The sequence below is a fragment of the Ovis aries genome, chromosome 1 (genome assembly GCF_016772045.2).
Source record: "Ovis aries strain OAR_USU_Benz2616 breed Rambouillet chromosome 1, ARS-UI_Ramb_v3.0, whole genome shotgun sequence".
Classification (NCBI taxonomy): domain Eukaryota; kingdom Metazoa; phylum Chordata; class Mammalia; order Artiodactyla; family Bovidae; genus Ovis; species Ovis aries.
In genome coordinates, this window is record NC_056054.1 from 179,894,853 (window position 1) to 179,919,706 (window position 24,854).

Below are 24,854 nucleotides of genomic sequence, written 5' to 3' on the forward strand. Positions count from 1 at the left end.
GTGTTGTCAGGAGGCGCAGCTGGCCTTGTTATTTCCCCAAAGTGACTTCAGTATCATCAGTCCTGGAATTCTTACTTAGCGTAGCAAGAGGATTGATATGCTGAGAATTTTTCTGGCCCTTTAGGTTTAATCTTCACTTTGGATAATCTCAGACTAGATCCAGGCCACAATGTATGAAAGAATGTGTAAAAACAGTGCCACAATATAAAGAAGACACAATAGGAAACCAAGAGAAGAGTTTTTTTTTTAATTATTCCTTCATATTCAAACTTCACAAACAGTGTGAACTTGTACAATACCTCAGAAAGTGAAACTTACAAAAAAAGTGCTGGTAACATTTAAAAAAAAACAACAAAAACCCCAAAAAACAAACATCATTCTTAGCAACATCAATTACTCTTCCACACAAAACAGAAACCTTGTAAAATTTATTTTCGTATTTTTAAGGCGTAATACTTCCGTATAAAGTATATGCAAGAGATAAAACTTCACAGTATTCCAAAATGTCACAATAATAATAATAATAATATAGTATAATGAAGCGCTACAGTTAATTTTCTTTTTTTGAATGTTTTTTTTCCTGTTTAAATAACAAATACAAGTCACAGGTAAATATACGTGAGAAAAATACGAGGCTAATATTAAATGGCAGGTAAGGATACTGTCACTGTAAGAAAAAACTGGCAGGATGTGTGTATTTAGTCTATATTTTAAAGCACTTGATAGAAAAGGCGTATGCAAGGTTTTTCAAAACAAGTTTTTGTTTGTTTGTTTGATAACTGACAACAATTTAAGAGTATAATGAGTAAAAAAAAAAAAAGGAACAAACTCCCTCTCAAAACTATTGACCTGCTCATTCCAAACCACATGTATATATTGACGGGTGGATGGGTGCGTGTGTTGGTGTTTCCATGGGTTGAACGGTACACAGACTGATACAACAGTGTCCCTTGCCCGCCTGCGAGGATTGGAGGGGACAATCTCTGCAGTCATCAAGCCTAGGTTCCTCGTCGGAAATTATTCTTTCAGTTTAAAGATCTCTTTTTCCTTGCCTCTCCCTCTTTCCAAACTCCTCCCCAATCCCCAGGTCCTTAGACTGAAAAGACAATCTGGTTAGAAAAGTTGCCCTCCATTCAAAATTCACTGGGAAATAGAAACCGCGTAAACAGTGACAACCACACAGACACTGAAAATACCACTTGGACGAATGAATATGTTTGTGCATGTGGGGTGTGTGTGTGTGTGTGTGTGTGTGTGTGTGTGTGTGTACAGTAGCAATTGCAAAAAAGGGACCATGTTCCTTTCCATACTAAGATACCATGTGATAAGAAACATTTCTGTGCAGGGAATACGGTTTCTTCGAATCTTATCACAACACTGTGGCGGGAAGATCAGGAAACGGGTTCACCTTTCAGCAGTCACCACAGTAAACTTCATTGAGAACACGCAGGCCCCGCCCTCTAGTCTGTGCGCATGCGTGTGTTAACAGCTAGCCATTCAGCCAACAGGTAACAGAAAGACAGCAGATAGCAAAACACGTCAATAAGGTGCTCAAAGAAAAAAGTGGCACCCATTCCCTGAATGGGTGGCCACATTAAGGTGCTTCAAAAAAGGTTTTTTTTTTTTTTTTTTTTTTTCAGTTTTATTTCAAACATTAAAAGAGTACTGGTTTGCACATGGTAGTTCTGAGTCAGGCCAAGGGTTTTGAGATTTCTGACTTCTTCCACTGAAAAGGGCTTTCGCTGTAGTCGTTTTGCTCAGTTTGTGGTGGGTCATTTGAGTTAAAGAAAATTTAATAGCTGAAAACTGAAATCAAATCAACATGACGAAAAGAAATAGGTGAAATGGTATAGAACATTACTGCATTCCCATTGGATCAAAATGGTTTCGCCCATTTTTCCTCTTTCACTAACACTGTTCCTTTTTTTCTTTGTTACAATCCATTCCTTGTGAACATACAGAAATGACCAAAGTCACTGCAAGTGGCTGTTTTTATTTTTTGTGATCTGTTGCAAGAGTCCAACCTTGTTTCCTCTGCTGCTGTTTGTGTAGCATCTGGTTTTGTAATGAGCATCTGGATTTATGTGCATGTGTGTATATATGCACATATACACACCTATACATGTATAATATATACACTATATATATATGGATATATATAGGAAGTGTGTATACATTTATACATAATATAGTGTATATTGTTTCAACTGGAGATAAACTGAACTGGGTTCAGACACTAGCACATGTTTATCTTTCCCCTGCCCCCTCTGTACATTTTAAACAGTCTGGAGCTTTTATTTATTTTTTTAAAGTGCATTTTCAATGCAGAATAACTGTAATCCAATGATTTCTTGGAAAACATTTCTGATGAGAAAAATCTGACGGTTCTCAGCCCCCAGTAAGAGAAACCTGGGTTCGGTCGTGCCAGGGGCTGACGTGGCAGTGCCAGGCTTGTGCCTGAGTGATTACTTGGCGTTCTGGACTCTGGGCACCTCAGTAGCAGCAGCAGCAGCACCTTTGGGAGAAGGCAGAGATAGAAGAGGAAGGAGGAAGGAAAGCTCAGGTGAGGAAGGATGAGTTTGCGGTGTGTTACAGGTCAGAAGTGTTCACTGTGTATTGACGTGTGCAGTTCCTGCTCGGCTTCGGCTAAGAGATGCCATCTAGTCCCCTCCCCACCAATGGACACCAGCCTCCCCACGCCCCGCCCACTCCAGCATTGCCCAGGCGTCCCCACTCCCCAGGCTGACTTTGGGTCAGCTCCCTGTGGGGATTTGAGTGCCAGCGTCCAGTAGGAATAAGGCACCAGAGAAATCAAAATGTTACAAAAAAGATGCAAAACCCCGTTTCAAAGAGCCTCTCCCATTGCTCCGTTAAAATATTGCATGTGATACCATTCGTGTGTAAAATGTGTCAAATGCAGTCTCTGAAAGGAACTGGAGGCCCGTCAGCACCAGAGATCTTTAGGAATGCACCCTTTGTCGAAACACACCCACGCCCCCCACCCTCATGCCCACCCCACGCCACGTGCATAAGCACCAGATTGGGAGAACAAGGTTGTGCGCTATTGCTCACCTCATTTTTGAGAAGGATCAAAGAAGTCTATGAAATCAAATTTTTCAGGAATTGCTCTAAAATTAAATGGGTGTAGGCTGTCATGTATCTGGTTACTGGATGCTCTAAATGTCCAAAGAATATGATTAAGGGGTCGAAATCTTTGTACTGATGTTTGAGGGAATGTGTTAAACAAAAATTACTTCCTAAATGACACCCAAGTCCTCCCCCACTAACATTTCAACCTCCTCTATTTTTTAAATGCTGTAAAAAAAAGAAGAGTTTCATCTAGCTATAAAAGGAAAAAATGAAGGCACATGATTTTATTCGGTCCCACAATCCTTAAGAAAAATGGTATTTTGCAAGTATGTGTGTCTGTGTGTGTGTGTGTGTACACGTGCACACAGGTATGAAATGGGAGACCAAGGGCCATTGGGGCAGTCAAAGGAAAGTTGGGAAAGGAGAAGAGAGAATTTCAAGACAGAGAGAAGAAAGGAGAAAGGAGGAAACAGAGGCCTCTCTTCAGCTTTCTGTCACAGACAGTCTCTAGATTTGGCTGCTTTTGGGTCCAGAACGAAATTCATTTGTCTTGGTCTAGAAAGTGCCCCCAGTTTAAATATCTCCAGTTAATAATGTTACAGCTTTTGGTGTTTCCCTTTTCCCTTCCCTCCAGCCAAATGATTTAAAAAAAAATCACAGTTTTAAAAAATTATTTTTTCAATGTTGAAAAAATATGGAAAAGCTATTGAACAGCCTTAGGGCACTCCGCCTCTCCATCTTCACAGTGAGCAGATGGATAGACAAGCCAGAGAGTCAAAGATGAGGCAGGCAAGCTCCTTTGTGCTAGAGGTCCCTTGCCTCACCTTCCCCAGGGCTGGGGTGCCCTTCAGAGCATCCACAGCATTTTCATTCAATTGGATCCTCCCTACCCAACCCCATCCATGGAAGGTGGGCTGCTGAGAGAGGCAAAGCCATTCCAGAGAGCAGAGGTCTCAGAAGACAAGGATGGAGGTGACAGCGGTGGGGGAGCTCTCCCCTCAGGCAGAGCTGTTCTTGGGCAGGATGGGAAAACTGCCCACTGACCAGGTGAAGTGGCACTCACACGGACTTCGTGAGCCTTCAGCTCCCAGGCTTGCCATCTTTATGCCTCTGTGGCCCCAGAGTTGGCCCCCAGTCCTTAAGAAGGCAATGATCCAAGACAGAGAGGCGGAGTCAACCGGCTGTGTCATACAAAAAAGGGCTACGGACAGTGGGATTTCATAAAGAAATTTAACTTTGGTTTTCCAACTTTTTCAAACCATAAAAATTAAAGCAGGGCTTCAGTGGCTTCCATCATCTGACAGCTGTTACGTTTTTCTCATTTGGCAAGGCTAAGGCGGGGAGGAAGAGAAAAGGGGTTTCCCATAATTGGTCGAAGACACAGGGTGGTAAAATGCTTCCACACTTAAACTCACAGTCCAGTGTTTTTGACATTTCATAAATAGCTTTTTTTTTCCTCTAAAAAAAGAATAAAACAAGAACAATCCCTTTACTTACTCATCTGAAACAAAATAAACAGCAGTGGGTACAAACTTCTTCTTGTAACAATTACAAAAAACAACAATATAATCCCAACTTTTAACACGCATCTTGAATCAGTTATTTTTTTTTTTAACCTCAAAACTGCAGCATATCCTTAAGGGCAAACTTTTCAATTAGTTTTTTTCTTTTTTTTTTTTTAAATAATGTCTTCACCAAAAAAACAGTCTTGTACCAATAAAATGCATTCAAAAATAGAAAATATTACACAACAAAAATATGTATCCTTCCTTTCCAAAAAAGATTCTTCACAAAAAAATGTAGAAAAAATTCCAACAATTTTTTTCCTCTCCTAAACATTAACTTTCAGTCTAGGGCACGATTATTTATTGATTTAAATGTCTGCTTTTGCATAAAACATGGAAGATGCAAAACAATTACTGTATAAGGTTTGTGAAGTTACGTCTACTCCCACCCCAACTCTAAAACAGAACCAAACCAGAAAAATCCAGCAAACATTAGACAAAAGATACAGCTGGTTGACTAGGGGAAAAAAAATCTCTGTTTCCTTTCACTGTGCATTTGTATGGGTTAACTGGCTCTGTCAGTGTCTGGGAATGCTCAAGAAGCGAGATCAGATTGGAGTCAAGAGGCTCTTTAGCATGAGCTGATGTTCTGAGACTCCTTTACAGTCTCCCATGTCATGGGCTTACCTGCTGCAAATCCTCAAGGAGAAAAGAAACATCCTGCCTGAGGATGGGCAGAGGACTAAGCTGTGTCCACACTTGTACTGTACAAATACCTCTATACAAGCCAGTTTCTCCATCATAGCACATTTTTCTCCCCCCTTACAATAGAGCTTAAGCCTAGAAGAAAAGGCAACAGAGAGCTCCAGTGGTGTGTGGGAGGCTGGGGCCATTTTCTCTGTAGTCACCTTGACCACACTGAACCAGATTGGGCATTAACTGTAACAATAATGCGATCTCTAATCTTAACGGAATGTCCTATTTTCCCCATCCCCATTGAATCCAGGTGTCTTTTTAATTTCAAATGTTGTAGCTTTTAAACGATTTATTTTTTTCTTATTTGATGGTATTTCTCTTTCATGTGGGATGTATTTTGTATGGTGTTTTCAGTACAAATGGATTTTTTTTTCCCCTATTACTTACTTGGTTGCTGGTTTTTTCTCTGTGGTTTCTGTTCTGTTTTGTTTCTGATTTTTAACAGTGAAATATGTCCAATTTTATTTCCAGTGCATTAAACAAATTTTAAATTAAAAGAAGAAATAAAACTTTTCCCCCATCCTTGTAAAGGAAACGACTGACAAAAGTACAATATAATAAAATCAGGCATTGCCAAAAACAGCATGATGTGCAACCTCAATTACATTAAAGAAAAACAAACAGACAAACAAGGATTATAAAACATAAGCGTGAAGGAGCCAAGACTATGTAATCCCAACTATGGTATGACTGGCAAGCACTGGTTAAAATAGGTAAGGCTACTCTTAGCTTTCTAACTCGACATAGTTAACCACTGCTCTTCGGTCTTTTCCTTCTTAATCTTCCACTCACTAGTTCTTTATATCTTTAAAATGAACAAATTTGTTTTTATATTTTTGGTCTACAGTAGAATTACATATTAATAATATAATAAACAGATACTTCATTAACAGATTGGTACTGCATTCATGTGGGGAAAATAGAAAAAAAGCACTCACAGAGACGTAGCAAATGGACTCTATTCTCATCAAAATAACCACAAATAGGATAGAAATTATAATCAGGGCAACAGATTCAACTGAAAACAGGGCGAAAAAGAGATATTTGGGGTAATACAAACTCCTGACAAGTATGCCCTAGAATTGCAGCCTCCAAACCTTTCCCATGATTTCCACCTTTCTATAGGATCACTCAAAATTCAAATGGAAATGGAAACAAAATGAAAAAAAAGTGGACAGGTGATTGAGCAAGCCAAAGCTTCCAAGTTATCTTAGTTGACTGGTCAAGACCAGCTGGACAGCATTCGAGAAACTGGTAGGCCACAAGGGAGACACTGATAGTATTTGTTTTTAATTTTGGAGGAGTTCCAAGACCACTGTTAAAGAGAGAAACCAAGGAACCAAATAATTCTTCTGGTACCATATAAGACTTGAAATGAAATATAATTCCAATAGAGGGGATATGAAGGTGAGTTGGAAAAGAAGAGGAGAAATAGGCAACTGTTGGGCACCACCTCCGTTTGTTTTCTTCAACACATTGGTTTCCTTCTTTCTGAGCATCCTTTAGGATGAGCTCTGGGTCCCAACATCCTCTGAGCAAACATGCATCAGCTCAGCTTTTGACATGACATCTATGCCTACTGGCTTCGCCAAGGGCTCAATGGCTCTGCAGCCTCCCCGCCCCCTGCCTTTTATGCAGGAGAGAAGGGTTACCAAGTTGTAATGACAGAAGCCTTTCCATTAACCATTCCTACTTGACGGTTAACTCACACCAATGGTCCAGTGTGGGAATAAAATAAGAAGGAAAACAATTGGTCAGAGTTGAGCCTGGTAATCAACAAGTGTGAAGTTTCTTCCGGGAAAGAAAAAGAAGAAGAGGTCAAAGAAATGGCATCAGTCAGAAAATACTGCTTTTGGTTTCTTTTAAGTTGGAACTATCCTTGGTTTTTCTCTCATTCAGTTGCTCCAGTTTAAAGTTTAGAATCTAGTGCAAATATCATCACATCACAGCATTCCAGGAGCAATACCCTATCCCTTCGTCCTAGGTGAGTATTATCCCTTCAGACCTCCTCAGGAGACTGGGGCAATGATCCAGGAAAGCATAACTGAACAGATTATTAACCTAGTACTTGCTACAACAAGAAAGGCACTATCACAACAGACCAGCCTCAGCATTTTCCTTGCCATGGGCATGGATGTTTTAACCCCTCCAGCAACCACAATGGAACCCAAACTGTGGCTTTTCCAGTACTTGAATTCATTGGCTAGTTATCTGATTTCCCTGTTGGCCCCGGCTGTTGGCTCCAGCCATGCAGAGCACGGACCTGCTCTGTGTATGCGCTGCCCCATGTTTCACCAATGATCCTTGTTTGGTTCTCAATGATTTAGCTCACTCTCTTCCATGGAAGTTACTTTCTCTCCATCAGTCTCCAGGTCATGACTCTATTAAAGACTAGTTTACAGTGTCAAGTACTATCATTTATTTTTTTCCCTATTTTTTTTAAACTTCTAACCAATCCCTAGGTCATAGAGACAATTCAGTAGCTCCTCTAACAGCAAGTCTCCTGTTAAATATCACTGTGCACAGAATGAAAACCTAAGTATCATCACTTGACCACCAAAGCATATCCCTCGAGCCTGTTGTATTACTTTTGCCTTGTAAGAGAGGAAGTGGGGCTCTGGAGATTAAAGTCTTTGGTGACAAAGCTGGAGTGGGTATGTAAGTTTTAAGGAAGAAGTTATTTTCCAAAAGCCTCAAGAGAAGTATCCTAGGACAGTTCATGTGAATATACTTTAAAAGGTCAATTATTTCTGTATATAACTTTGGTTTGGTACAGTCAGTATCTTCTCAGTGCTTACCCAAAACATATCTCTAAGTATCTGTTAAGAGCTCTGAACTTAGAGTTTCTTATTTAAAAGGGAGAGAATACTTTGAGTGCTGAAGGGATCGCTTACATTAGTTCTGAAAGCTCTAAATGGAATCTTCTGCCTAGCAAGGCTGATGGCTTCCTTAAAAAAATTTCACCTTGGAAAAGTAGATTTGGATGGATACTAAGAGGGAGAGAGAAAGACAGGTATCACCCAAGAATTTTCCACATTGATGCTCCAACATGTGACAGGGATCAGAGAAATTCAACAATACCCATTGATAAGAGTTGTGATCCTTCCCTACTGAACCAGAATCTTCAAAGCTGTCACCTTGGATACTGGAAGAGTCCTTCAGCATCTTCACTCTCCTATTATTATTCCCTACACAATCCATTACTTTTCCTGTGGCGAAAGATTCTTTTATCAATAGTCACTATAGAGCTGTCAAATTCTAATTATTTCTGAGATTTAAAAAGGCAATAAAAATAAATCAAATAAAAGAATACTGAAAACAAAACAAAACAAAAACCAATCCAACTTCAAAACTAGGCTTTTAGGCACTGTTAAGGTCTGTTTTATAAAGGATAGTCTCTGATGGAGCAGCTACTAAGTAGGTTCCAATTAATCTTCCAACTCTTCCTCCAGTTTCAAAGGTGGCCTAGCTTGTTTCAAAATAAACCTCTCACCTCACTGGTTTTCAATGTTTATTGCACTGTCCCCTTACTGTCATCTTAAAGGATTTAACCACATGCATGGCCTTCCTCTTTGGTTAGCCTGATCTAGGTTTCACCCAGTGATGAGAAAGCATGCTCAGGCTGAAAGGGTGCCTCCAGTACGGACAAGGTGAGGTTTTTCTGAAAGGAGGCCCTACCCCTGGCCAAGGTGAAGACTTTGCTGTCACCTCTGTTGGCTTCCTCACCACTGAAACTCTTACTGAAAGCTTAGTTGGCGACAACGTTGGGCAAACTTCTCCTTTTAAACATCTTCAATGTACAGTACTAACTCAGCTTCTTTATAAGAAGAAAACAGATTCTATCAGCATGGCAGTTGCTAGGCCTGATCAAGAGTTGGCAGATTCCACAGATTCTCACCAACCTTGCTGAGACCAGGCGTGATGAAAACAACCCTCCATTTCTGTGGTGCTTCTAGTTTCATAACTTGCATCTTTCTTTCCCACACCTCACACACTCTCTCCCGGCACAAGTAAATACATTTCAGTAGTGCAATGCAGTGCAGTCATGTTTATTTAGTGCAAAACAAAACACAAAAACAAAAACAAAAACCAGAAAGCCCTATTACAGACCCGAGCTCAACCCTAAACAACACTCACTAAAAGTTACCAGTGCCACAAAAGTGGGAAATTCAGTCTTCCCCTCACACTTCTGTGAGTCATCTCTTTTGTTGTCCCTGTTTGTTTCAGCTCAAAGGAAAGAAACAACTAGCCAACACCTAGGCATTACTCTGTAAAATGTTAAGCCAATAGGCAGAATATAAAGGGAAGGAGTTGAGTTGGAAACCAAGGGTAGTATTTAGAAGAGGAAAATAGCTATTTTAATGCAAAGGTCAGTAGTGGTTTTTATTGAATGGTTTTCATCATGTCAAATGGCTCCAATGCTAAAGGGAATAGGTACAGAAAAAGATAAAGCTTTCCTGTTTCCCAAAACACGGTCCTAAATTTAACAGTGCTGGGTTCTTATTTTTGAATAGTGCAATCAGCTTTTCCTCAAGGGCTTCAGGCAGCAGCCACCTTACCTAACATAAATAGAGATACTAAGAGTACTCACTTTTTCACATTGACCTCATCTCTCACCTCAATCTTGTCCTGTCCACTTTTTCTGACTTCACATAAATACAGATCTACATACACATACACAGAAATTCTCAAGGCCCCTCTCAGGATGATAGGTTGAAAACTGGTACAAATAGCTCAATGACACACTAACACAAAAAGTACAATTATTAAACATAAAAGTGAATTATTACACCAAAATTGAGTCTGCATTGTACCTCTTCTAATATTATTAAGAAAAGAAAAATTCATAGCAGGATGTCTGATGGAGTTTACTTTTTGCTTGAGATTCATCTGGACTTAGTTTGGGATATGGGAGAAGTCAGTGGTTTTGGAGAGATGCTTTGCCTTTGACGATCCTCCAGCATCATTCTCTCCAGTTTGTTTGTGTCTCTACCCTCCAGGTGTAAGTCTGCTTGTCTGCACATACCCACACACACGCTGGAAGTCTCAGGAGAATCAACATGCAGTTTAGAATAGATTCTAGAAACATTTGGCAGGGTGGGGTGGAGGGGTCAGCACACTCAAAGTACTTTGAAACAGTATGTTCCCACAGAGTTTCTTGATTCTGTCAATTTCTTGCCTTGGTTTGCCATGAGGATTATGAAGAGACTCTACTTTCATTTGCTCTGAAAACCACAATTCTTTTAACAATAGAGCAAAAAACTAAATTTAATTAGATATATGAGAGTTACCCTTAATGTATATCTCAATAGGCCCCTGGGAAAATGTAATCAATGGGACAAAGGAAAGGGTTTAAACGATGACAACGCTTTTGAGAATTCTCTCCCTCAAATCGACATATAGATCGCTTCAAATCAAAGTTTTGCCAGGGGCACAGTAACTCGCCTTACTTTTCAAAGAACCTTCTGGTAGTGAACATATACTAAGCACTTTGGTCTATGTCTAAATCTTGTATCAAATTTGATCATTATTTTATTGTCAGTTCTTTCTGCATAAGCCCCAGAGAGCAGGTTAGGAATAGAGGCAGACAAATTCTATAATTTCTCTTATATGGGTTTGATAGTATTAAGAGAAGTCTGAAATCACAAAGAAATAGGTTAATTCCTAGGCAGATAATAGTGAGAATGGGCGAGAATGGCAAAGGGTGAATGGTGCTGACTTGCTAACTCTAAGAACTGGCTTCAGGAATCCAGAACTGTATCAAATTTGGTCCCATCACATTGTCCTGTTTTCCCTCTTTGCTTTTCCTCTGTTCACTTAATTGAAATTGCAATTATTTTAAAGATTCAGCCAAGAATGCAAATTATAGCACAAAAGACAGGTTATAAAAAGGTTGTCAGGCTATCTGTAAATTGAGTTGAGTTGAGAACAGTATGCTTGTATGCTTTCAAATGAAGCAATACAATTTCCTCTTTTTTTTTTTTTAAAGTTTCTAATTTGGTTTTTCCTTCTTGTATAGTGGTGCGAATATGCATGGGTGAAATACTGACAAATGCCAATCTCTCTCTGTGATTGTCACTTCCAGCACCAGGTTAAGGAGATATGAGGCAGTGGAGGACGGATGTCTCACCATTTATGACTTTGTGAACACAGGCAGTTTTGAAATGAAGAGAACAGAAATCTGAACAATTATAGCAATCCATAGATCTACTGGTTTTGTCATTTTTGTAGTATTCTCTTTTTCTTTTCTGGTGATTCTGTACTATAGCAATTAAAAATATCCAAAGAGGGTTTTCGTTACATTATCCATAGCCTTATTTCCAAAATTTGAGGAGGCAATAAGATTTGTAGTGTGTAACTCTATGACCTTCTTCTGCAATCAATTCCCATAAGTTTAGGTAAATGGGGTTTCTTTTGCAAGGAACAGAATTTATTTTAACTATTCTACCCTGAAAGTAAAGAGAGAATCTTTCTCCTCAAAGTTCTCAGGTGCTACTGGAAAAGGAAGATATGCTTTTCATGGAGAAAAGACTCCTTAATGATAGAATGGAAGGCTTTTCATTCTAAGAGGGAAAGGAGTAAGATAAAAGCGGGCAGTGATTTGACTGATGCCTAGGGCCAGGAACAGTATCAAATTAAAGAATCAAAACTTGACTGTCTTGAGAAGAAAGAGATAAAGGCTAACAAACAAATCAACAAACAAACTTTACTAAAATACACATTCCTCCAGTTTCAGGTTTCTAAAAAGTAATAATTATGCTTAAATCAAGGTTTACAGATAGCAAACAACTGTTTTAATGTGTAAAAGTATTATCCCTTTGCTTTACTATGTTAGTTTCACTTTCTTTGAAGGAATTGTATCTGTGCACACTTGTCCTAAAGTCCAGTGCAGAAAATAAACTGGTTTGCTACCAGCCTCAATCTCAGAACATTTCCTAAGCTATATTTGCAAATCCTAAAACTACGTATCTGTAAAATTAGATGCAGAGTTCCTGAAATGCATTGTGGTGGTGGTGGGGACAGGGGGAGAAAGCAAGCATTTTATGGAGGAAAAAAAAAGGACATCCCTTCTTGTCCTCCCAAATATATACTATCATGTTTCTGACCATTATTTTGCTGCATTAGTTACATTAGGGCTCCTGACAGATGTCAGCTCAGAAAAGTAGGAGGCTTGAAAGCAATAAGAAATTCACGTCCTGGACTAGCTAGAATATTAAACAGGATTTAGACATTAATCTAGACTCATGCAGAGGCTGTGGTGAAAAATCCAGGGTCTTGGGACTAGAGCTCTTCTTGGAGAGCTAAGGGAACAATGTTAAGAAGGCATCCTGAAAAAAAAAAAAAAGAAGAAGAAGAAGGGATCCTGGGGGAATCCTGGTGATAAACTGGACCAGGTAAGACTTATAGAACCAGATCCTCTCCTCCTCCACATTATACTTTAAATGATGGCATTCAGGGTTTAAAAGAGAGTCTTTTATTCTTTCAGAAGTTAATGCCTGAGGAGAGGAATACTTTAGATGAAGAGTACTTTAAAAAATAGATACAGGGAGTCAGAAGGGACGAAGGAAGAGAAGGAGATAGGAATGATGGGGAGAACATGTTCAATTAAAATGACAGTCACAAGCAACCGACATTAAGAAGTATTGGTTTCCTATCACATTCATGACTCAGAGAGTCTTTTGAATCTCTTCTTTATTTCATTGTTCTCTATGGTGTGAGATGATATTAAAAATTGGTTTGATTACAGTAAAAGCTGGGTCAAGCCTCAAATCAAATTCAGGCTCCATTTCTGACATGAATGTTGCTTCTGTTTGTCAACAGGTAAAGCAAGAAATGAAAGCATACCGCTGTGTGCTCAGAACCTTTAGGTAGCACTCTAAAGGCCGCAGAATGGTCCTCCCAAGAGCAGAGAGCCAAGGCAGTATCACAGTAAGTGTTGGACTTTCAGGTCAAGAAAGACTGTGTTACAGAGTTGCTTGGACTGTGTCCTAAGCATCTTGTAAAGGGGTAGACCCAGAACTCTATGAGCCTTTGGGACAATGCTCTGGCAACTAGATGGGAGCAACTCATTGAAATGAGACTTAGCATGATGACCAAGTCACATGGTGAATGCTTAGGTACTGGGGAGTGTATTACATGGCTCTTCAAGTATCTGATCTGCCCTAATATTATTCTATTTAAGCACAGATTAACTTTATCTTTTAAAAAACATCTGGTTGCAAAATAGACATTTTAGAAACTTTAGGAATCCTTTCATCCCTTAGTAAATTACTGCTTAAAGTTCTACACCAATCAACAATTGTTTTTCAAAAAGATAAATGAAAGAAAAAAATTATTCCTAATTGTCTCCTATGCCTTTGAGTGAAAGTGGCTTTACTTGTTTTAGAAGAGTTCATTACGGCTTGAATAGTTATCAAAATTATTCTGAAATGTGACCCCTTTCATTAGATTTCTCTAAGTCTAGCATCTGGCAACTATGTCATTTGGCTAAATATTAGTAGGAGTTGAAAGAATCATCATTGACGATTTTTTTTTCTCCCCCTCAGAAATGGTCTACTCATATCATGAATTCGAACACTGGTATTTAAGAAAAGAGGAAAAAAAAAAAAAAAGCCAGAAAATATTTTTCTCTTTATCTTTGGCCAGATGTGAAGGTGAAAAGAATTCATGACCTCAGCTAATACGGCTGACATTTAAAACTGTGACTCAGGTCCTCCCACTCGCAAAAGAATATTGATAACTTTTAAGACCTGAAAGTACAGTGAAGACATGCTTCACTCTGCCTACGAGTCTGCTGAGCTCACTCGCGACAATGTTCGTTCACCACATAAAGAAGGACATTCAGAAGTGGGCAGGGGGAAGGGAGGGAAACAAGCCCTCAGGGGTCATGATGACTTTCTTAAGGCAGTGAGGAGAGGAACAGGTAAAGCATTAAAGAGAAACAAGAAATAATAATAATTAAAAGGAAAAAAGAGTGAGGAAAAGGAAAGAGAAAAATAGTGCAGTTCATACAGTTTGGGTATCAAGGGGTCCGAGGCAAAGGAACAGCTCCCCTCACCCTCACCTCACAATTATGGGCTTTCCTGGTGGCTCAGTTGGTAAAGAATCTGCCTGCAATGCGGGAGACCTGGGTTTGATCCCTGGGTTGGGAAGATCCCCTGGAGAAGGAAATGGCAACCCACTTCAGTACTCTCGCCTGGAGAATTCCATGGACAGAGGAGCCTGGTGGGCTACAGTCCATGGGGTCGGAAAGAGTCAGACACGACTGTGCGACTAACTTTCACTTTCTTTTCAGTAGAAATATATGTAGTTGAATGGAGAAACAGATGGATAATTTGCTTTTGGAATCAATAGTCCTTCCAAGCAGATCAGAGCAGGTAGTTCCTTAATGAGTACTGGGAGTGGAGGGCATGGAGGGAGTTGGATAAGGAACGAGGGGCGGGAGGGGGGAGTACTTGTTGAAGGGGCACAGGAGAATGGGATGGGATTCGAAAATAAACATCTACTAGAAAAGATGAAAGGGAGGAACTGGTGTTACACTGAGAAGCCTTAATAGCCATTCAGTGTGGGAAGGGCTCTCAACGCTGAGTATGGTGAACAGCTGCTTTCATCTTGTCCTGAATGTGGAGCTGGTCTCGGGCACCCAGGATAGATGTGAAGTTTATCCATCCGTGGGTTGTCTAGGCACTATGTTGAGTAGCTGAAGGAAACTGAAGAAGCTCTTTATCTAAAATTACTGTTTGAAAATACTTCTTGCTAGGGAAACAGGATGCCTATTTCTGATGTTTCCATGGGGGCCTTAAAGAAAGAAGGCGCCAAGTCCCCACCTTAACAGGCAACTGGAGATGCTGAGGGCAGCATAGTATCTACACATTTCTGAGTTCTAGTTCTATCAGCCTCTGTCATGAAAAAGTTCCTCAAATTCTAATTTTAATTAAAAAAACTCCTAGGAAAATGAATATTATATTGCTAAACTGCCTCCAGGGAAGCACAGAAGACAAGTTAAAATAATTGCAGCCATACTGAAAACAGAAAGGAGTCAGTAAAGAACTAGTATTAAAAATCAGTATTTGAAAATACAGTTGGGACAACTAGGCATTTAACTGCCTCTGCTTCTCAGATGAGCAGCCCTTTGAAATGCAGCCTGTAACTGTTGGCCAGATCTTATGGAGGTTACATGGCCCCTTGGTAATATTTTTGAAAGCAAATATCGACAGTGACAGTCCTAGAGGGGGTCACAGATACATTCATATGCACTTCTCTTGTTCTTCAGATATTGAGAGGGTCAGCTAAACAAGATCACTTTGACTATTAATCTCTTTGTGTCAACCATACTTAACAAAGTTTTCACTTTCCTATATTTGCTAAGTCCGAGCTTAAAAAAAAATTCTAAAATCCTGTAAAGACAATACTGAAGCTGATAATATAAAAAGCAAACTAGAGCAGTAATGATTATTATTAAATGCACCAGATTAACTGCAGCAGGTTGGTGATGGGTGATAAATGTGAAGAAATAATATTTCAATCAACTTATGATTGTAGGCAGATTTGAAAGGAAAAATGAATATAATGCAATATATATTTCAATATAGAGTTGTTATATATAATGCGTATGTTCTAGCTTTCAGAAATACTGCAATGTAGTGTACTGTACTTAAGTAAGCATACCTAAATAGTAACTGATATTCTTCCACGAAGTCACTAGTACTGTTAATTAAAAAAAAAAAAAAAACACCTCATTTTTTTTCCAGTAAAAAGAAATACCTATGGTTACAGTCACAGACTTCTTTTGGATATAGAAAGACAATATACATTTTAAAAAATAATAACAACAAAAAATATTGCAACTGTAAGTAGCCTTACTTAATGGGAGAGGGGAAAAGTCACCAAAATAGAAGAAGAAAGAAAATGTCCTCTGAATTCTGTGAGCAGAAATAATCCACATGTCATAAAAAATAAGAAGCCACCTAATAAAAGAAGGGTGTGGGAGTGGAGAAAACTGAGTTCGACTGTTTCCAGGCCACCCTTCAAAGTCAGCTGTGAGAGCCAGGTCCGTTGGTTCAGAGTAGTCCAGTAGAGCGCATTCTACTTAACGTTTGAGAAGGGCAAGAGCAGTCAATTCTTAGAGATTACCAAAAAAGATTCTTCTGAGAGTCTATTGGTCTGCTAGACATGGTAAACAACCCACTCCTGGAAAGACTTCGGCGAAGGCCACACTGGTTTCAGGAGACACAGTTTATGAATGATGATGGTTTCCTGCAGATGCAGGCAGGATTAAGGAAGCTTTAGTCTGGGAGCCAAACTCACAAGTGGGTGGGTGTTTGTGCGCATACACTGGGCTGCATAGAGGAAAGGAATGGAGGCCTCTGAGCCACAGAAGGGCTCGGGCCAAAGTCTGTACGGGCCTTGCCTGCCTGGCCCTGGTGCCCCTCTTCCACAGGAAACCTGGGCGAGAAGGGGTGCCCCAGACTGCTCTCCCTCTTGTCTACTTGCCAGTGGAGGACATCTGTTCTACCTTCTTCTGGAGGAGAGCAGCCTGTCACTGTGGGTTCGCTGTGGATCCAACAAGCTGCCTTTGTTTCTCCCAACTCTGACACGCTGCAAAAAGCAACAGAGTGGGCAGGTGACTGGTTCCTGGGAAGGGAGCCACCAGCCTTGAGCGCAATGGTGGGAAGAGGCAACGGTATCTATGCACCAGGACCTATGCCTACGTGTGCTTTGTTTGAGATGCACACATGACCAGACTACAGCAAGCACACGCAAAAACACATGTCCACACACACGTCAATAAACCCCATAGAAGCGCAGTTGGTTAAATGCACTCTACTTCACACAAGCATGTTCAAGTTTCTCATGAAAGGGGTATACAAGAAATCACTGATGGCTGGGCTCCTTCAGAATGTCCTGAAGCCTCATCACAGACAGTGGATGGCACTAACGCATCCAACTAAGGCCACAGAGCAGAAGCATGAGATGCGTGAGACCTCTGACTAGCTAGAAATTCCAGATTCTATCTTGTTGTCACCGGGGAATATGAACGTGGAATAGTTTTGTACTGAGAGCACCTCACACTGCGTGTGTACATGCATAATGTATACTCATTTACAGACATTTTGGACAGCAGCTGTGACATACTAGATGGGTTAAGTCCCTTTCATTACTAGAATCTACATATAAATTGCAATGATTTTGCTGGGCAATAACAAACTTCTGTTGCAACAGTAGTAGAAACAGATGTCTCCTAGGGGGTTAATTTTTTTTTTTTTTTTCTGTCTTGGGTGTATTAGAATCTCATTGAAGCATTTTGAATCAAAGAAACCACTGAATTTGAAAGAGGGCTAGTTAGGGACTTTTTACACTCTAATTAGGTATCGCAAAAGCCAGGACTCCAATAACTGTGGCTAGATTTTCCCTACGATCTGCAGATTGTGCTCCTTCATTGAGGATTTGAAAGTTGTGAGTTTGCATTTAAACAAAAAGCCACCAGATAAACCAGATGCTCACTGAAACTGAGAAAAAAAAAAAAAAGTTTAGCGATATACACTGTACAGGAAGAGAAAGCTTTTTGTTGAGATTGTTCTCCCTGCTAAGGAAATGATTCAAACTAGCATCTTAGGCACCTGTGATCATGTCTCATGGGACTCACTATTTAGCTAATAGGATGTCTATTTTACATCCAGCCCAGACCTATGTTACTGAAATAGGATAAGAAATAGCAGCCATTCCTAAAAGCAGCCAGTTCCATACAAGTTTGGTGCCTCCCTGTAAAGTCACTGTTTCCATAGTCTTCAGTCATGAATAGGGCTCAGTTTTGCGATAATGCAACCATTAAAAGGCAAGAAAGGGCCACGTCTTCACACCCTTCCAATCTTTCTATTTCTGTTCTCTTCCCTGGGCTTTCTGATTTAAGGCAGTAATTCTTTACTATAAGTGGCTTCCTGTGAAAATACCTTAACTGAGGTCACTTCAGATTAGATTTAGTCTGAAATTATTCAGTTTTTGGAGCAATAGGCTGGGCCTGAAGAAACACTGGAATCCAGGCATTTTTGGTCAGCAGTGTGGAAAAATGATGTTTTTTGTTTCAACAAAGGGCAGTTCTACCCCTCATTCAGTGAAATACATAGTTCTGAAGAGGGACCCATGCTGTGCAGCCCTCATCTTCTACCTCTTCACCCTAGAAAGAATCCAAACAGACCCTAGTGTTTCACACCATTTCCTGGGATCTATTAACGTGCACCACTGCTACAGAGTCAGTATTCTGTAGATATTCAGAGACTGAGCAAGATCTTTGGGGTGTTTTGGTCAGGTTAATCATTTGAGTATCTAGTACTAGAAATGATGCTTTGGGTTAGTAGTTTCCAGGCTCTGTGTTTACAGGAACACTGAGTCACCGCAGCTTTCCTTCTTGGGGAAGCAGCTGTGGCCACTCCAGTGCAAGGCTGCATTTGGCCTTGGGGAGCCGGGTGCGGCTCAAGCACCCTCTTCACACACTAGGCACCGAGGGGCACTGGGTCGGCCTGGCTCTTCTGTGGAATCAGGGAGTCTATTGAAATTCTAGTGCGCCCTTCCTTTTGTTTGACACCAAGTCACATGGTTGTGTCTTTAGTGTCCTGTTTTTCTCTTTATAAAATCTTTCTCTGGGGGACAAAATTGGCCATTTAAATAAAGTTCTTTTATAGTGAGTAAAGAGGTTTCTCAGAGCCAGAAATCACTCAAAAGAAAGTCTGTTGACCCTACCCGTGGAAAACCCCAGAGCTTTCTCTAAATACATCTTGCCAAACCTCCTAGTTTTGTGATTGGATGCTTTCTGGCTTCGCATTATTGGATGCTGAATACATTTTGCAAACCTTCTGTTCTCTTCCCTACGGCTCCCAGGTCCCTGGACTTCAACTCATGACTACATTAAAGAATTCTTTTATACGATGTCTTTTAAGTCAGGTCACAACAGACAGGGCACCCCCTCCCTTCTCCTAAATTCCAAGAGCATCTCAGGTGGTGCCTGCTCCTCCTTTGCACGCACTGTTGGTGTACTTGGATGATGGGGGCACAGGAAGTCTTCAGGATCAGTGTGAAAGTAACACACCCAGAGGAAACCTTTTCTCTTCTCATATCACAATGCATGCATTCTAACTGTTCATGAGTTAGAAGTCTTCTTGGTCCTTACAGAATGCTGGGCTGATACAAAACAAAACCCTGTGACTTTTAAACAAAGTAAATTCAAGTCTTTCTTTCTAAGGTCAGGAGCTACTGTGACCTCCAAGATGCCTAGGAAGAAATGGGCTTCAGCCTGAACAACAGAGGGAAATTATCCACGACACTTACTCATAGAGCATTAGGAATCTGGGGAAGAAAAAGTCTATAAAATTGTATTAAAAGCTAAAGTTTACAATGCAAACTATACAGTAAGAAATATTTTGATATAGAGATTTTCATTTCAGATTCTTTTTTGGCCTGGCTTGTTTCTCAGCCTTTTCTCCTGTGTAGATTTGTATCAGATGCATGTGTCCCAATTTCTTCCCTTCTTTGGGTTCTATTTTACTTACTGGGAGTTAGCGGAGTGGGTACAATTTTTAGCATTTATTATATTAATAGGGGCAAAATGGCCTGGTCTGTTAAGATGCTACTGATGTTTTAGAGCTAGGACATTTTATTTTATAAACTACATCTAAATGTCTTGAGATAAACATTCCCGTTTGACTTTTCTCCTTTCCCTTGTCCAGCTAATCCAGTTTTAAATCATAAATTGCTTAAAAAAAAAAAGGACTTTTCCATACCAGTTCTTATTCTCTGTACTTATCCTAAGAGGTCTTATATCTGGAACATTTGATTCCATTACATCTATTTTTTTTCTTTTCCTGGCTACCGAAAATTTTCTTTTTTAAAAGCACTCATTAACATCCTAGCATGATGTTTGAAATGTAAGAAGATTTTTGAATTTGAAACTAGAAAATGAAAAAAGAATCCATGCTCGTCTTCTGTTCTTAAAGCAAAATGTTTCCCCTTTCCTAAGATGTTGATGATTATTTAATTTAAAAGGAAGGATTGATAAACTAAAAGCTCCTTTATCCTTTTGAAACAGGTACAGACTGGTTTATTTTCCCTAATGTAGGTCAGTTTGGAAAGCAGCTCTTCCAGAGACCAGAGTATGGAGTAATGACCCCACAATAAGTTCCCTGCTCCCCAAGCTTACATCTCCAACTTCAATCTAGCTTCTTCCTTTCTCCAGAGGACAATCTGTCAACTATTTTGGACTATGAGATGTCTGGGAGGAGTACACAAAGAAGAAAAAGAAACACTAAGAAAAAGTCTACTGCTACGTAAACCTGGATAGCACATATCATTAAAATGATTACCTCATTAAGAATTCTTTAGCGGTCCTCCCACATTTAAAAAACAGAGAGAGAAATACTTCATTTGAAGGAGAAGGATGAAAAGTAGGGTTTAAACTCAACTTGAATTTTTTTCCCCTATATGTTCTAGAACAAAAGGTAAATTTTAACCCAATTGCTTAGTTTTTTTATGTGACAAATCAGCATTTAGGCAAATGGGTCTCCCTCAGATTTGAGAAGCAAATAGCTGAATGTGGTCCATACTGGCACCCAGGATCAAGTTTCTGGGGATCCTACAATGTTGTCTACTTTGCTAAGATTTGAGTAAGGACACCATTTTAAACCAGCTACTGTCAAATAATTCAAAATATTTTAAAGTGGCTCTTGACTTTCTTCCATTTGTAGTATATACTGAGTGATTTCATGTTATTTTCCTTTAGATTAAAAAGATCTTTTTTAATGTCAATTTTTTTCTCTGTGTTACATCATGGGTTGAATGACTTGTTTTTCAAAATATCAAAACTCTATGACATGGTTAATTAACTAATGCTCCCTCTGTTGGTAGTAGGTGGAAACACTGGAGTCTAAGCTACTTCAAAAAGCACAATTAGCAAAAGAAAATAGACTTTTTCTTATTTCTGAAGCTGTTTCCCACCAGCTTTTAAAATAGGTCAATTTTGGATACATAGTTTGTGGTAGGACTCCTCTTAGAAATCATGATGGGCAATACTTGAAGGTCAGTTAATCATCCATGGCTACATTAAAATTTCTAGCAAAATATTTACTGGATTAAGGACCAAGGACCAAATCAAACTCACATATACGCCAGTTGTACTAACCTTACTAATTATCAGCAAAACCTTATGAAAAAGATACAAGTGAACCAATTCTAAAATGATGAGTAAAACCAATTTAGTTATTATACAGTTGCTTCCCTTGGAAGATTTCTCTCCATTTGTTGCACAGTTTTAATTTTTTTTTATAAATAAGTTGCTGATAGGAAAATTAAATGCAAATGCAAAGTAATTTTGAAACTGAGATACATCTTTCCTTCTTCTTTTTTTTTTAAACTGTAGTTTAGTGTTTCTGCTTTGTTTAAAGATTTACTTTCCCCCTTACATGTATTAAAATATGCCCAGCAGTGAAATCACCTTTGGAGTTTTTATAAGGTTTAAGAATTCCTATGTTTGAGTTGGAATCCCTTTAGGACACTGTCTATAATGGAAAAAATCTCTATTCTGATACCTTATTCAGGACCGAGGAGAGAAATCTCAACTAGGAAGAGAGAGTGGCATCTAAGATGATGCAATGAATTGGTGGTCTTCCGGATGATGGATGTTGGGCATCTGGGAGATTTTTGTTAGTTTCTTTAAAACCTTACCAACGAGCAAGGATTGATAAGGCATCTAAAGAATAATCATCTCATTTAGCCCTCTCAACCAGGATGGGAACAGAAACTGATCTTTGAAAGGAAGAAAGTGATTGTGGCATTGAGGCATCCTGATCTGCAACAGGCTTCTGATAATGCCGTTCTCTGCAGTTGTGAAGGGTGAGGAGGAACAGCAGAGTTTCGTGAACTCCTCCTCCCGGCTGACCACAAACGGAAAGGACCCATTTGTCAAGACTTCTAGAGTACTAGTGTTTCATCAAAGAAAAAAGGTAAAGTCAGTAGAAATTCTAGAATCACAAGATCTCAATGAAACTTTCAGAGAAGCAAGACATCTGTTACTGAACGATAAAGTCCCTCCCGTGAAAAAGAACAGAATTCTAGATGAATTGGTGAAAAAAATATTCAGTGGAGCAACATAAGCTTGCTAAAAGTTGAAAAACTACATATCAAAATACAAAGCAGCAGTTCAAATTACAGCAGGGATGGGCTGGCCAGAGGCCCTCAACCCAGGCAATACTTAAAATAATAAAAATTAAGAAAAATTTAAAAAAATATGAAGAAAATATCCTTCCTCTCTTTCAAATATAACTTTAATTGCCTTTTATTCTTTCTATCTGGAAGCAGTATCGCTAACCTTAACAGTCTTGACTTACCAAAAAATATATATATGTGTGTGAAATAAAATAAAAGAGAAGGGATTGGTGGCAGTGTATGCAAAACCAAAATGAAAAAAAAATTACTTTTAACAATCTCACTTTTTTTGTATTTTTTTTTACACAAATACTGTTGTAAATATATTAAAAAAATCAGCATTCTATCTGGTAAACGTCACTTTTGCCCCTCTATAAAATTTTGAATTAAAAAAGCCTCAAGAACTTTTTATTATTCCCCCCACCCTCCATTTCTCTTTCTTTTTCTCTTCCACAAGAATATATCCTGACACTTTTTTTTTGCAAAGATTGTTGGAAGTAATCCTTCTCTTGTACCTAGAAACGTAGGTGCAAACCTCTGATATCTTTGTTTTATCTGCATTCCTGCCTTTCATGAAAGTCCCTCTTGATTGTGCTGAGGCTGGAGCTCAGCGAAGACACTGAATAAATACGATAGCCACTGTTGCTTGATGCTTGTCCAAGTCTTCCTGGCTTCTGCTGAAAGGGGGTGTGGAGGAGGTGGGCCAAGGTGTGTGGACCCAGCAGAATCTGGGGGAGAAGCCTGCCATTTGCCTTCCCCACACCATCAAACCTATACCCCCTCCCACCCCCACAGCCCTTTTTACAGAAATCAGACAACGTGGCAGGTGGAAAAGAGCAGGGCCTTCCCTCTGGGTTTTCAACCAGAAAGTGATATATTCCACAGTTTTAAATGGTTACTGTGAAGTCCAAGCGGCCAGAATTGTGAAAATGTCCACTGAAACACTGCAAGCGGTGTACTTAAAGACAGTAGGCCTTTTAGATTTTGTTATATATTTTTGTAGTGCTCTTCACAAGTGAAAAAAAAAATTTTTTTTTTTTTACTTTTTTTTTTTTTCTAAAGATTTTTTTGTAAAGAAGGGTTGTATTTAGAGGCCAGTAGCTAGAGATCCAACCAGTGGACCTCCGAAGCACTACCAGGCCTTAAGGCCACCATCCAAGGGAGACTGGGAGAACTATTACTCCCCCCGCGCCTCCAGAAATGTAATGTACCAGCAGGCAAAAAACAGTTCTTCATGTAGTACAAAATGAAACGAAACGAAAACGAAAACAGAAAGTAAAAACGAAACCAAAACATTTCTTAAATTCTAGTGCCATAGCTTTTTTGTTTGTTTGTTTCTTTTTTGTTGTTTTGTTTTGTTCATAAGAAAGAGAGAAAGATACTACTTATCCATCAGACACGTGCATCCTCATGTGGTCGTTGAACTGCTCGATTTGGTCAAACTTTGCTGGACAGACGGAGCAGACATAGGTGGTCCCCTCCGTGCAGGCCACCACCCCAGGGGGGCCAGCGCGGGACCCCGGGGGTGTGCCCGCAGGAGGGGTCCCGTTGCTGGCACTGTGCAGGGCCACGTGTCGCTCCAGGAGGGTCTTGTGGGAGAACTTCTTTTTGCAGATGTAGCACTCATAGGACTTCTCGCCCCGGTGGAGGCGCATGTGCACGTTGAGGGAGCTCTTCTGGGTGAAGCGCTTGTTGCAGATGCTACACTGGTACGCCCTCACTCCCGTGTGTGTTACCATGTGCTTGATAAGGTAATCCTTTAAGGAGAAGGAGCGCCAGCAGATGCTGCATTGGTGGGGCTTCTCACCTGGCCACAGGGGAAAGGCAGCAGGCAGAACGAACAGGGCGAGACACAGCCAGGGAGGGAGAACAAGAGAGAGAAAAACAAGACAACAGAAAACAAAAACAAAAACATTAAAAAAAATCTGATTGGTTAAGGGAGCACCCCTGATTGGAAAGATCCAGTCCTTCCTGGCCTCTCATGTGCTGAGAAACCTTGCTTTAAGGTGCTGCCGGGAAAGCCTAGAGTGCTTCAGGTCCCCATGCCAGAAAACGGTTCTCTTGGAAAGCTACATGACATTCGCCAGTAAAAGTCTTCTAAGATCATTCCGTGGAAGCATCAAGCACATAAGAAATAAGACAGAGAACAGTTCTTTGGAAACATAGGGATCTCTAGAATCTTTGGGAACTAAGGATGGTGGTGACATAGCTTGCCTTTCTGGGGACAATAATCATTTCCAGTATTTTGTCTAGTAAATGCACTCGTGCCTTGATCATAGGTCTGGAAAATGTTGGTTTTTGTAGGAATAAGTC

At 39.8% G+C, this 24,854-nt stretch overlaps 1 protein-coding gene across 50 annotated transcripts in view; it reads right to left on the reverse strand.

The window, feature by feature from the left end:
• Positions 1-232: 232 nt before the first annotated feature.
• Positions 233-24,854, reverse strand: part of ZBTB20 (zinc finger and BTB domain containing 20) — an 863,472-nt gene continuing 838,850 nt past the window's right edge. For all 50 annotated transcript variants that reach the window (XM_060417945.1, XM_060418065.1, XM_060418031.1 and 47 more), the window contains one exon: positions 233-24,348. In XM_060417945.1, coding sequence (XP_060273928.1) covers positions 23,927-24,348 — 422 coding nt within the window. In that variant the 3' untranslated portion in view covers positions 233-23,926. The remainder of the gene's footprint in view (positions 24,349-24,854) is intronic.